The sequence below is a fragment of the Strix aluco genome, chromosome 2, assembly GCF_031877795.1.
Source record: "Strix aluco isolate bStrAlu1 chromosome 2, bStrAlu1.hap1, whole genome shotgun sequence".
In the NCBI taxonomy this organism is placed as follows: Eukaryota; Metazoa; Chordata; class Aves; order Strigiformes; family Strigidae; genus Strix; species Strix aluco.
The window spans coordinates 52131679-52145892 of record NC_133932.1 but is presented as its reverse complement, the minus strand read 5'-3'; the positions used below and the strand labels follow the sequence as shown (position 1 = coordinate 52145892).

Genomic DNA, 14214 nt, shown 5'->3' with positions numbered 1-14214 from the left:
GAATGCACAGAAACCCTTGAACAAATATTTATACCCATAATAGTGCCATGTACAAAAATGTCATTCCATAAAGGCCAAACAGAAAATTTAAACATCTTTGTTTTTCTTATGCCAATGGCAATGTAAAAAATGAAAACTGTTTTCAGTCAATTACTTCCACTTAAATAGTATGGAGATCTTTTTACGCTAAAGAACTCTGAAATTCAGCATAATAAAGTGTGGAAAAAGTAAAGTATACACAATATACTGAACATGTGGGGCATGATGTTTTCCTCATACAGCTAACTTTCATATGGTTACACCAACAATGAAGACTGTATTTTCCTAACACAAAGAGAAAATATTCTCGTTCTCCAATCAATGCTCTGACCTTTTCTTACTATAAAGAGCATGCTTGTATTATTCATCTAAGCATACATGCACCACTAAAGATATGCAAAACAAATTAATACAGATAACCTTTATTGTCAAATGTCTAATGATATAATAATAAAAACAACTCTTGAAGTCCAAATGACTTGCTAAATTAAAATTGCATTGCAGTCACTTAAACTCACAAAATACTTGGGACACTTGTGAGCCACAAAACTTATTATTTTGCAGCAGTGTATCTGCTGAAACCTGAGGAGTATCAGACTATTAGTAAATTGAGGCATTTTCAGAAAAGGAATTTGTAAAAAATACATTTATACTATATGCTTTCTTATAAAAAGTCAGTAAGAAATATAATAAAACCTACCATTTTAGGACTACACCTTCTCTAGCAAATAGTTTTCATCACTCGCACTATTACATACAGTACATTCAGTTTCCTACACAGAAAGTATATTTCCTTGTCCCTGATGTATATTACAATTGGCAGTGACAACAAACTGCTTTATTATCACTACTTATTCTTGCAGCTTATACAAACAGCATCATTTTTACCCAAAAAAGGCTTACCAGTTACATAGTAGCACTTCCTTATAGGAAATATAAGCCCAAAACATTGGAAGCAAATGTGTCTTTCCAGAAATATACCAGAATATATGGCTCAGAGTTAAGAGATGAATAACCAAGAGTATTGCATAGTACAGGGATCTTGCCTGCATGAATAAACCCACTCTCTGATTGTTTATCACTTTCTGACTCCAAGAATGGACAACAAATTAAACAGGTGCTAATGAATATGAAAGTAGTACACAACTAAATTTACTGGTAAAAAAACAACAAGAAATTGTACAGTTCTCTCTGGCACAGTGCAAAGTACACATTAAAAAATTGAATACATATGTACAGTGTGTATGTATATTTTTATATATATAGTATGTATTTCCCCGACACATACACGTGTATATATAAAAAGCATGAACACACATATCCATGCCAAACTTAGCAAAAAGATGGAATGTTTAAAATATGGATGCGTTGTTCCAGTTAAATCAGTCTGTCCTAGAAATGGCTGTTTAAACAGCCAGTAAGCCCTTCCATGAAACAGAAATATTTATTTCCTGCATAAATTGACAATATACCGTACATTTGTCCTTGTAAGTTATCAAAGGACTGATAATCGCACTTTATAAAAGCTTATATTTGTATTAAACCCTCTCCTCCATAACCCTTCCCTCCCCACACCTCCATCCCTCATAATCAACTCATATGGCTATTCCCTTTATGGAAATCTAGGAAGAATAATATAGAATAATATACTAGTGTATTACTCTGCTGGTGCATCAGACACAGTATTCACTACAGAGATGAAATCTTCTATTTTAAATTTTTTTTGCAATATATAGAAGTTTACAGCCACTCCTGTAAAAATTATTAACACCTGATGCTACTTTGTTTTATTATTTTCCTTTGGGATTCAGCTGTTTTGGTTCTGAATATGAACATGTTGGCTGAAGTCTGTAACAGAGAATGCACTTCTCAGGATTCGGTGAGCACTGTTACCTGACCTGCCCACCCCCAGTATGATCAACTGTCCTTCCCTGCAAACTTTCTGAAATAGTTCCGCAAAATACTAGAATGCAATACAATTTTTTTCCCCCTTCTTTATCCTGAATGTCTTTTTTACATTTTCAGAGCACTTTCAAAAAAATAAAGATGATTTATACCAGCAAAATAGTTTCCAATAAAGGCGATGGCTGTGAACCTGAGAGCTTAGTGTGATACGAACACACTTATTTGTGGTACCCCCACTGGCTAGTACTTTCCTTGTTTAAGTCGTTCAATGTGGTAGCACAACTTTAGCGCAGGCCCCAGCTTCAGTCCCATATATTTCATTATCATATCACTCCTCAGTAAGAGTAGTGCCTTCCCATCAATTTCCTGCAGAAGGAAGAGAATAAACACAACAACATACAACTACTTTAACAAGCTGCACGGTAAAACTGGAAAAATACATTATATTTCTTTATACTGTAGTAAAAATTTATCTATTATATATAAAACAGTAACTTAGTATAATTTGTTATTTACAGATGGCCACTGAAATTGAATTTATTTTAGTATTTTTTAATGTATGATTAAAATATTTAAGGTGCTAAAGAAAATTATAGTAAGTAAAGAAACTGACCAAACAGCCCTCAAAATTAGGTACCAGCTGGGAAAAAAAGTGAATGGGTCAAGGGGAAAAAAAAAAGCTGCAAAGGAAGGTCTGTGCAGTTAGAGATTAAATGATCCAAGCACCAAGGCCTTGCACTGAACCTTGAACACAGCTGTGGGAAGATTCTGGCATGTGCATGCAAACAGTCACATGGAGGAAGGGGTTACAGACCATCTAAATCTGTGAAATAAGACAGATCTATGTCCAGGTTAAACCAGACAGATTGTTAGGATCAAGACCAAGGACAACTTAGATTTCAACTGCCTGGTTGAAAGGTGCTGAAATGTGACAGTCCTAAGCTCTTAGTAGCATTACATACTGTAGACAGGCAATTAGTTCCTTAAAACACCATAAAGAAAACCACTCTGTCTTGTCAGGTTTATGTTTAAAAAAAAAAAAAAAAGTGACATTTAGTCTTGTTATATAACTAAGAATAAAAGACAGGAAACTCTGTTAGAAGTTATTTTGAGTTTTCCTTCCAATCCAGCTTACTCTGAGATCTAACTGTTAGTAGGAGCTGGTGCGGAACAAGGTTGAAATACAACCTCTTTTTGGAGGGCCATATATACAATGAAATAAGAAAGAAGTTCTTTGCTGAGCAATCTGCCATAGAAAAGCACAGTGAGAAGGAAGAGGGGAGACCAAAAACAGCACAGAGAAAATGACACAGTTGCTCTCTCTAAATACAACATCTAGTTAGATCTTATGAAACCCTACACGTTGTTTTTCAAAACAGATTAATTCAACATTTCAATTGATTCTCTGAATTTTAGCATTAATGACCAAGTGTAAAGCTAATGAGTCATAACTGCACCTCCACTTTGGGATAATCAGTCTTCAAAACAGACTGTCTCAGGGAGGTGTCATCTATGTGGGCCAAATGCCCCATACTGTACATGAGAATAGTCTCTTCTCTAGAAGTACCAGGGATGACAGGGGTACCATGGATGCTGGCCATTAGAACTTGGATACTTCCAGTACCGGCATTATTCCATGTAAGCTGGAAAGCAGTGGATATTTACTTTAGTCTAACAAGACTGGAACACAGAGAAAATATACTGCAGGAGGAATTTCAAGTGGAAAAATAATTTTCAGCCTCCCTCTGATATACAAAGTAGAATCTATTCTACCTTCAATTGCAAATAGAGTGATAGACATGAAAGCTGTATTTTAAGAGACTGACACGACACACAATCTACTAGAACAGAATGAATATGCATCATACATGTCTCCTGAAGAGTTCTGCATGGGGAGCTAGTGCCTGTGGATCAGCTTCTTTCACAAAATGCATTACTTCCTCTATTGACCAAGTAGAAGGATCCTTATTCAATATTCTTGAAGGTTCCCTCTTTAGTGAATTCAGATCCGGTCCAGTTGTGGAACTTGCAGCTTTTAGTATAAAGATATTGTGAAAGGAAGAACTTATCACTAGTCTATACAGGGATAACACATTTCATTTTACATAAGACATTCTTAATATTAACATGCAGCTTTTATTATGCATTCTTTGCAATATATTAAAATGAAAGATGCTTTATTTTCCTCCAAATAATATTGAACTATTCCATTTGTCTTTAGAAGCCTTATATAACTGCACATATTTATAGCAGCATAAACATTAGCACTACGACATACCTAGAGGGATTAGTTCAACTTGTACTTGGCTCCTGGGTCTCAAGATGCCATTAATTGGGAATGTGGCAAAGGCAAGTTAAGCTGTGCAGACAGAGGGAGGGACAGGAGGAAACGCTATCCCCATATTTCAGCAACATGGTAATAGTTGAGAAGATGCTTGGGAAGGGAGCTGCGTGTAACTAGCCCTCCTGGGTCTGGCGTGCTGCCGCGTCCACAACAGCAGTGACAGGAAGGTGCAGCAGGCAAGAACCCCCCTGGCTTACATGGATGTATTAGTTCTAACAGGCTGAAGTTCTGCCTTTGCAGTTACATTAGCAAGCCTGACATGCTTGGCAACAGCACAACATTTCACTCCATATCCAAGCTTTTCTATGGCAAAGAACTTTTTTATTCATAACTCTCGGACTTTGTACGTTAATAAAAGCAGTTATGTACTTTGGAAAGTGTAGTTATATAGCATACCTTCAATTCGCCTCTGTATTCGATTTCTACTAACTTCATAGTAACCACCGCTCCCAGCAGAACTCAAGGACAGCCTCCGCAGGATTGGGCCTGAATTTGAGGTAGCAGTCACTGGCTGAAGGGAATTTCTGTAATATGCTGCACTCCCTGATGTACGATATTCTGTGGAATTTTGATGGGTTGGACTTGAAGGATTTACAGAACTAAGTGCAGAATCCATAGAGTCCTCAGAAAATCGGTGTTCTTTGGAAGTGCTGTTTTCTTCTATAGGTAATGTTTCTGCTACATAAAAAACAATTATCAATATGTTCAAGGTGGTGGACATTATACCTTTGATATTCAACTCCTTGCTATGTTCTCTTGAAGATACTGACATACTGTAAACCTGTTAACAAATCTCCTGTGAGGCAATCAGTGCTGCTGAATGTTTGCCCCTTTTCCTCAAGTAATCATTGGGCTGTTACTATATTTTTAAAACATTTTTTGTAGCAAAAGATTTAATATGTCAAGTTTGAGACAGTCTTCCATAAATCATTTCAGTTGTATTTGTTAAGTACCATGAACAGGGAAGTGACAGAGGAAATTTTTTTGGGGTAGAATTGTCTGACATTAAACAGTGTTAGTCCAGCATTTTCATTATATTTTTAAAACATATTCTCAAAAAGCTAACTATTAAGAGTGTGTTACCTTTATCTTGCAAAAAAATTTTAATATAAATAAAACCTCTCATGTTAACTAGCAATTGTTTAATTTGTTCCAAACAGCAGAGGGAGTCACTAACTTCATAAACAAAACAAGTGGACGATTATCATCTCTAGATCCCAACACATTCAGACACTGAGGCCATCACTAAAAATTGAACAGGTTATAGGCAAAGCCACAGAAGGCTGCAAGTGCCAGGTACAGCACACTAACGTAACACGTTCTGACCACAATGCTCTATCTACATACAGTCAGTTCTTTGCACAGGGCAGGGTCTATGAGCACAGACTCTGGAAAGCTAAAGATACATGTAAGTTACTGAATCCACTGAGCAAGTTAAAAAAAAAGAAAATCAAGTCTCAGGAAGGGAGTATAACAACATTCCCCTTTTTAGTTCTTAACACTCATCAGCTAATTTCTACTCTGCAAAACACAAACAATGCCTGCTTAGAAGACTCATGAATTTTTAGAGCTTGTCAATACTGTTTCTAAGCCAGATGAGCAGAGTTTAGTGAGTTCCTTTCCCTGTGCCATGAAACAGGAGCCAGGTTTGCTTGATTACTGAAAATTCCACTCTCAGTCAACCAAATTCAGGTCTGATTGGGACAAACATGCTATGCAAGGGAAAAAAAAAAAAAACAACAAACAAATCAATGAGAACACCACTCCATTCTCTAGCAATCATATGTATTCTTCTCTGTTTGCATCAGGCCAATATCTAGCCCCAGAAAGAAGTTGGAAGCACGATGCACAAATCTGTATGAAACAAATGCTGCTTTGGCAGGAGAGTTAAGAGCTGGAAAATATAGCTAACAGGTTCACAGAAGTGTAAACCCCACACAAGCATCTTGAAAATTACTCTAGTGAAGTTATAAAACATATGCTAGTGAAGCAGCATATTCTTTGGGATAAGAACTGGTATGTTCTGTGAAACAAGTTCCTGAAATAAGCTTTTTACTACCCTTCTTATATGACAACTTTCAAGAATTTCTTGGGTGAATACCCAATTAAAACTGAAGGTAAAAGTATTTTCCTAAAAAACCCAGTGAGCTTCTCAAGCATGTTTTCAACTTGCTTCACAAGCTCTTACGTTCTCTGCTGAAACCTGTTTAAAAGCAGAGTGCAGTGAAGAACTGTTAAGTGTATTTTGGCCTTCAGACAGCATAGTCCCGAAAGGGAACAAAGGCACTCAAAGCCAGCTCCCTGTTTCGTGAATTCAGTAAGACAAGATCTGTAAGACGATGTAACATCTTTTACTGAACTAGACAGTCGTGGAATAAAGCAGCTTTTATGGACACAGGCCCTTCTCTTTCATATACACAACCCTCTAGAACAACTACTGCAAAACCTTCTAGTTTGTTAGATTTGAATCACAAAAGCAAAGTGGCTACTGAGGTTTTCAAAGAAAACATATGAGAAAACCAACTTCTTTACATTTGTCAGCTTGAAGTAGTTGCAGCAACTTAACAAAATAAAAACCAAAAGCCATCATTCTATAGAATTTCAGAGAGACTTTAAGAGATGTAGTCAATATGACTATAAAATTAAAGGGTAACCAACCAAGGGAACATCAGAACTGTAGAGAATGAAACCACTAACAGAAATCTCAGTCCAAGACCAAAAGGCAGAGGTGATACTCTAAATAGTTACAGCAAAACTATATGGAGGAGACTAAGGTTTAACTGACTGAACCTGTAGATTCAGATTTCAGAAGTCTTGAAGGGTAGGATGAAACAATGGAGACAATACTCTCCAGCAGAAAGTTTCAACTACAGTATTTAAGCATGTATCAGCCAACTCCATGTAATGTATTAAGAAAAAGCCTTTTAGTTTTTATAGTAAACAAGCAGGCATCCCACATACAGGTGTTTTTTCTAAATACTTGTTTTACATAATCCTTGTCAAGATTTCTGAAGACAAAAAGATTTTAAAAATTGACTGTATTACAAAAGAATTTAATTGTATTTGTACCAATTATATCCCAGATTTCTCTCTGATGATATATATCCTAAAGTAAACAATAGTAAATAGGACTCGGAAAGATCAACTCTGCTTTTTTCCACAAGATACCAGCATTTAAATTTATCTTCCTGTAAATTCTCAATTCACATACACAATGTGGAAAAGCTGGCATATTGCCCATCATCTTTTAGAGAAGGTGTTCCTGTTCAGCAACTATAGTGTCCAATCCACTTTCTATCCATCTAGCTTCTCTACAAACAAAACGCAGCTGTAATCTTGTTGAAAAAGTGGTCAACTGGTATGACAGCTGATTCAAAATCAGCATCCAGCAAATGGAGCTTTGCAAACCATGGAGCAACAAGTCACACACTTCTACTTCAACATATCGAACATTTGTGAATAACAGTGGTATGGAAAAACATGGGAGGTTCCACTGCAGAATGTCTGATCTTTGGGTAGATTAATAAAAGGCCTTATGTTTCAAATGTAAGGATGACAACAGACTGTTTAAACACTGAAGGCCTTAGCAGGAATCGGACGTTTTGTTTTCTTGAAGCTCCTCTGGGAATTAGAAGGCAGTTGTTCTGCCTCATACATAACGGGAATGATGTAATCGGCCGCAGTAGTAAGAACACTCTGTTTTCAGGGAGAGGGAGACTGAGCTATTCCCCACCCGCGCCCCCCTCCTTTATCTTTCATAACTTTAAGAAGAAACTGTTAGTGAGCATGAAAGAGCAAAATCTGCAAAACATATCCCTGAGCAGATCAGAAGGGAAGTAGCTGTTTGAAAGACCCTTTCCCACAATTATTCCACTTTGCCTTCAAATGATAGTTCAAAACAACTATTTCAAGACAACTATGTCTCAATGGAACCAGAACTTTTTGGAGGCAGATCTTTCTTGCTAACCAGCCCATGACTGACCGCTATAAAATTACCTCCAGATTTTCAGCGGAGGACATTGCCCTAATGGGAAACATGCAACAATAGAGAACACTTTGCCTCTTGAAATGCACAGAGTACAAATTCAAACCTCTGAAACCATGGCAAAACACTTAATTATTTTTTATCCAAGTAACTGCACTTTGTCATAAACTATTGATCTTAAAATGTATTTTAAGGAGTACACTGACTTCATTTGTAAAAGTGATCCATTAGTAAACAAGGATTAAAAAGCAGTATGTGCACGCATGTTTACTTGAGGAAGATTTCTTACAAGACAATGCAGGTCTACTCAAACACAATTCTGCTCCAATTGAAACAACTTCATTTGAGTATAATTAAGTGCTCTACACTTATTAAGTTACATACCAGAAATATATGACTTAGGTGTACAATATATCTGTGGAATTAAGCCAGTACCTTCTTTTGGAAAGACACAGAAATCGATAATCAATGCAGAACTGTATTTCCTGCTGCTGTTATTACATACAAAGAATATGCTACATATGTAAAATAATAAAATGTACTATTTTAAATAAGCTATCATTTTGAACATTTCACTTTGATATCCTTTTCTGCTTTAACCGTAGTCCTATGACTTTTTAATCTGCCCAGAAAAAGAGATCATTCTGCCCCAACTGATGCTAATAGACACAAAATGACCCCAGGATCTCCAAAAAGAATAAAAAATATATATATATATGAAGAAATAAATAACTAATCCCGATCATATTTCAAAAAAGCATTTGGAAATGCTGTGCAAATATCTTACAGCAAGAGAAAGTATGTATCAGATGGGATGAGTCAACATCAACAATTTACCATGGCTTAACCAGTTATGCAGCAAATGCAGAGTGAAAAAACCCACGTTTTCCTCAGTCTCTCTCCCTGAAGTTTAATCCTACTTTACTTCACATCTGAGGCAGACTAAGACTCGACACATGCTCAGTTAAGCTGAGCTGCAGCACAGGAAAAAGGTGCTATTCATCAGTGAGCTAAATCAATCTAACAACCAGCTGCCACAGGGAGGCTTCTCTGCTCCCCTGGCCATGGTTGCATTTTATTCAAACCTTTTCTGTGCTCATCTGAGTCCATGGTGAGTCAGTCCAGAGAAGTAAACTGCAAACTACTCTTAGCTTCACCAAAACTTTTTCTGTGCTTTTGCGCAGTGGTTCAGCTCACCACCCAGCCGGGCGGCCTGGAACCCACTGTAGGGACAAGGAGGCAAGGAAAGAAGGAGCAGCACAACTTTCAGTGGCAGCTAGCCATAAACTCAGCTGAGTTGTATCATCAAGCTACGCCCTTACTCACTTAATGGCCCCAGCCTAGAGTTATTAAGAGTTGCTTCTAATTTATGTCCTAATCCATTTTGAGGCAAATGGTTTTCTGCTAAATAGCCATATATGAAGCAGGAGGCTTCATCCATCACCTATTTGCCCAAGCCCCTTCACAAAAAAGGCTAGCAGGTTTAGTAGAAGGACTGCTGGAACTTGCAGTAGATCTTCCCTAAGTGCAAAATCTGTGCCAGTGATCAATAATTAACATACTTTCACCCTGACTTGTCAAAGGCTAGAGACAAACCAGACACATACGCTGAACTTGGTCCTTTTTGACTGGAAATACTGAAACCATAAATAATCCTCGTACATAATCCTGACATAATGTAATTACCTTCAGATGGATGAGCGTCATTTCTGGGAAGCTTAGGGGAAAGAGGAGCAGTATACGGCGGAGAGTCCTGAGAGTATCGTTTAGCACTCCTGTTTTCAGGTATTTCTTCTTTTGCTGCAAAGAGGAAAGTCACCACCTATTATTCTAGCATAAAGCTGCTCATGGGGAAAGTCCAGGAACAAAAGCAAAGACACCTATCAGTCATTCACCAAGTTACAGTTCCGTTTCTTGTGTCACACAGAATCGGTCATTTCAATACAAACTTTCAACGCTGAAGTACAGCTTAGTTTATACTGTCATCACCCAAATTACCTTACCTTGGCTACTTTTCAGAAAAGAGTTTAAACTAATAACTTTCATATGACAAACAGAATTATAAACATAATTTCTCCATTGGAAAGGGGGGAAAAAAGAAAAAGAATATTTTATTTTCTAAAGCAGCACCCAGAAGACAGACTCAGCTATCAGACAGCTGTGAGGAAGCTTCACACCCAATATTCATCTTCTGAAATTACCCTCACATCAAGGTCTTCTCAGCTATGGCTCCTGGTAACCCTTGGGCTGGGACTTGTAATACCAGGCCCTGGAAACAACCTGATGGGAGATCTTGTTCAAGTCATTTCATTGCTGCACTGAGAGTGTAGAGTGAAGGTGAAAAGATACTGGCCTCATACAAAATATCACAAGCAGCCACCTGCAAAATCCACCTTTTGTGCTAGAAAACTGGACTGTACATAGTAGAATGTAAAATTTTTGGAGCCACCACCGAGTAAGTTGAATAAAGAGGGAAGAAAGGATGTTTTACTGGTGTGGGAAGGCCTAGGCTGAATTCCCTTTCAGGGCAAGCTCCTTCTCATAAGGCAGTAAGTATCTTTTTGTAAGCTTATTTTATGATCTGAACATAAATTTAACAAATGAAATGTGAAGTTTTGAGCAGTATCACGGTGGTACAATACATATGTTTCCTGGCTTGGCTACAAGGAGGAGTTTGCTGAACAAAATGATTTCTGCACATGTGGTATGAGCTATCCCATCCTGTCAAAGCACTGCTGCACTGGAACCAATTCACTAAGAACTGAAGTGTATTCATTTCAATCAACTCATGTCATAGAAAGACAGATTAAAAAGTTACATTTCATGAAGTTGGCACGCTTCTCAAAAATATCAGCACTTTGAAGTAACAGTTGTTTAACAGTAGTACCTGGCTTGTTCCTATCATACTCCGTAGGACTATGCGCACATCCCACATAAGGGCTGAAAGGCTGGCTACTAAAGAGATTATCACACTGCAGGCTGTGGCAGAGTTTCTCCAAGAAGCGTAGGACAAACGATGCGCTGTTTACAGAAGGAAGATTGATGGCATGCTTTTCCCCATCAAAGGAAGCTGTGAACAAGAAGATGATGTCAAACACCCCCCAAGCATCATGGAGTACAGTAAAACACCATCATTAACTTAAAGGAGAAGTCATCAGATTTGATTTAAACCACACAAGACATGAGAGGAGTAAACAATCATTCTGGTAGTTTAACAAATTTACATCCAAAGGACTGATTTTACCTTCTGTTGGATCTATGTCAATTTAAATTTGCCTTGTGGGACTTATTTTAATAAAATAATTTTGGATTCACACCAGCATAACAAAACTTGCAACTATTCCCTCATCACCAAAACCTTACGTTTCTGTTGTTTGCTTATAAAACAGCAAGCTCTTCACCACATTTACAGGAGATAACACAGCAAAGACCCTTTACAGTACTTGCTAAAACAAAAAATACAAAATATATATAAAAAAAAAAGAAGCAAACAACTTTAAGATTTTTTTTTCTCAGTTTCTAACTGAACTGAACATACTTGTGGTAATGTGCTGGCATCCACTACCATTGAAATTCTGACTACAGAAACTGTTTTGCCATTTGCTATTTTATCACTAGAGAAATCTATGCTGCTGTCAACACTACAGTGGTCAAGCTCCCATTTATTTCAACAGGAACTAGGTGGCAGAGATACCACAACAGCCACAAATGGATCTGGTGTCGTTTAAACCGAGTGATTACAAAAAGCCTGGACATGTGCCTATGTCTTTTACTTGTTGACCTCCTTTCTTGCCCCCCAGAGTGTTGCAGCTTTTTTTGTTCCTTTTTTGTGAAAATTAGCAAGATTTTGAAAAGACTCAATACTACCATTATATGGATAAGTAATTACCATTATATTAGCTGAAACTTAGTTATTTCTGATTAGAAAGACATTATGACAAAGCAGGAACAAACTTGTAACTTAAGCTTAGGGCTAGAAAGAAGCGGCATAAACACCAGGTTTATGCATCAATTTGCTTCTTGGTTTTCAGCCTGTCATGCAGTTTTCTGTTGTTAACATAAGTTTCCAAACGATAAGTAGAGCTTTAAAGGATCACATTTTGTTGGTAGCAGATGCATTTAAAAAAAACCAAACCAAAAAACAGAAATTACAAGAAAGCCTTTATTCACAGATCTGAAAGGAACATTTCCATATTGTGTTACAAGAGAGACAGATAATATACACAAAACCAAAGAAAACACCCAAGTTTAGCATATTTTAGGCTTCCTTAGGAAATCAGAAATGTCAATTACTTATACTGTTGATGTACAGACGCTTCTGATTAGTTAACCAGCTAGCATCAACGGCAATGTGCTACCTCTCTCATCTTGCTTTCATGACAGACTGACCCAATGCAAGTGCTTAAAGTTTAAGGGTCAGTACTACAGGGACAAATCTCGGACCAATGTGTTTCCATGGCCCATTCGTTCAAACGTTCAAATGATATGCTAAATGATTCACAGTCCCACATGTGGCTCAGACACAAGGTCCTCTACCTCATGTTTGGGGAAGGGGTCTCCAAAGGCAAATTTTTGCTTGCAACTCAACCAGTTCTGGAGAGCAAATGGGCTGTGAGACCTAGCACAGCTTGATCTAACAAATTTACTGCAAGGTAGTAGTCAGCTACAGCAAAAATTTAAAATGCTTTATAATAGCCTTACGGATCTTCTTATATGACCTTGGGGAAATCACTTACTCTCCACGCCTTAATTTCTCATTTTGAAAAGAAGCATTGAAAAGAACAATATTATCTTAGAGTTGTCAGGAGGGTAAAGCAAGAAACAGTCAAGGCAATGTGACTGCCCCAGCAAGGCATACAATGGGGAAAATCCACAAACAAAGATTCAGTGCGAACACAGCTTCCCTATACTCTGAACACCCAAGGGCAACCATACGAACTTCAACCAAGGGTGTGAGATCCAGATCCATAGGCTCAATGATCTGCTCTGCTAGGGGACAACATAAACCTCTCACTTCCCACATAAATGCTAGGGGAAAAAATAAAAAGGAGTACTTCTGAGGTGCAATAACCTCAACCTTTAATGACAAATAAACAGGGACTGGAGCTTGTGTGTGCAATCCTAGACCCCAAGATGAACAGCATTCTCATTTCTTCACCTTCCATTGTGTAAGTATGTAAGTATGTTTTAAATACCAGGTTCAAACCAGGAGAAAGTCTGAGAGCTAAACTATCAGATAAATGTGTTTGTCTGATAGTGAAGAAACTCACCCAAGAGTCTGATTTTAATTCTCTGCTTGAGAAAATTTATCTGAGCCTCAGTCTATTTCATCCCACCAAACACCCTAGTCTCTGCGCTACAAGGAGAAAGAAGGGGCTGACACCAGCACCACCATTAGTGGGCTTGCTAATCAAGCCTTTAATTTCCTTTCAGTTATATTTGCCTGAATTGAAACCTTATGCATCAAGCAAAAATAAAACAGTTTGTGCTTTTGTTTGAGTAGGAAAAGATGGAAAAATCGTAAGTTCAGTTCTATTTAAAACAATGATTTTCTTTGGCAGCTGAACCAAAAGAACCCGCTAATTATTCACATGTATTCTGGCACGATTATTTTATCCACATCCTCAGCAGCATACAGTTTCCTTCTACAGCAGGTATAATACTCATCATGAAAGTATCAGTCCACAAAAGATTTAGATTTCTTTGCTTATTCTCTGCTGCAATGTATTTTTTTCCTTGTCAGTCTAAAAAAATATCTGAACAAGCCACACTCCAAAAACACTTTCAAACAAAAGCTCTACAAGCAAACACTCTCACAATTTCATCCTGTAATTCCTCATTTTATTTCACCATAGCTTTCCTCCTATTCTTTATTGTTCACATGCACAGCTGGTTGCAATGTGCTATATTAACCTAAGTCACATTCTGTGGTTCTCAAAAC

The 14214-nt window shown here is 37.5% G+C and overlaps 1 protein-coding gene across 1 annotated transcript in view; it reads right to left on the bottom strand.

Moving 5' to 3' along the window:
• Nucleotides 1-1975: 1975 nt before the first annotated feature.
• SCML2 (Scm polycomb group protein like 2) overlaps nucleotides 1976-14214 on the bottom strand; it is a 72372-nt gene continuing 60133 nt past the window's right edge. The window contains exons 10-14 of the mRNA XM_074816888.1: nucleotides 11161-11343; nucleotides 9960-10073; nucleotides 4685-4966; nucleotides 3813-3976; nucleotides 1976-2310 (exon numbers count right to left, since the gene is read on the bottom strand). Coding sequence (XP_074672989.1) covers nucleotides 2185-2310; nucleotides 3813-3976; nucleotides 4685-4966; nucleotides 9960-10073; nucleotides 11161-11343 — 869 coding nt within the window. The 3' untranslated portion in view covers nucleotides 1976-2184. The remainder of the gene's footprint in view (nucleotides 2311-3812; nucleotides 3977-4684; nucleotides 4967-9959; nucleotides 10074-11160; nucleotides 11344-14214) is intronic.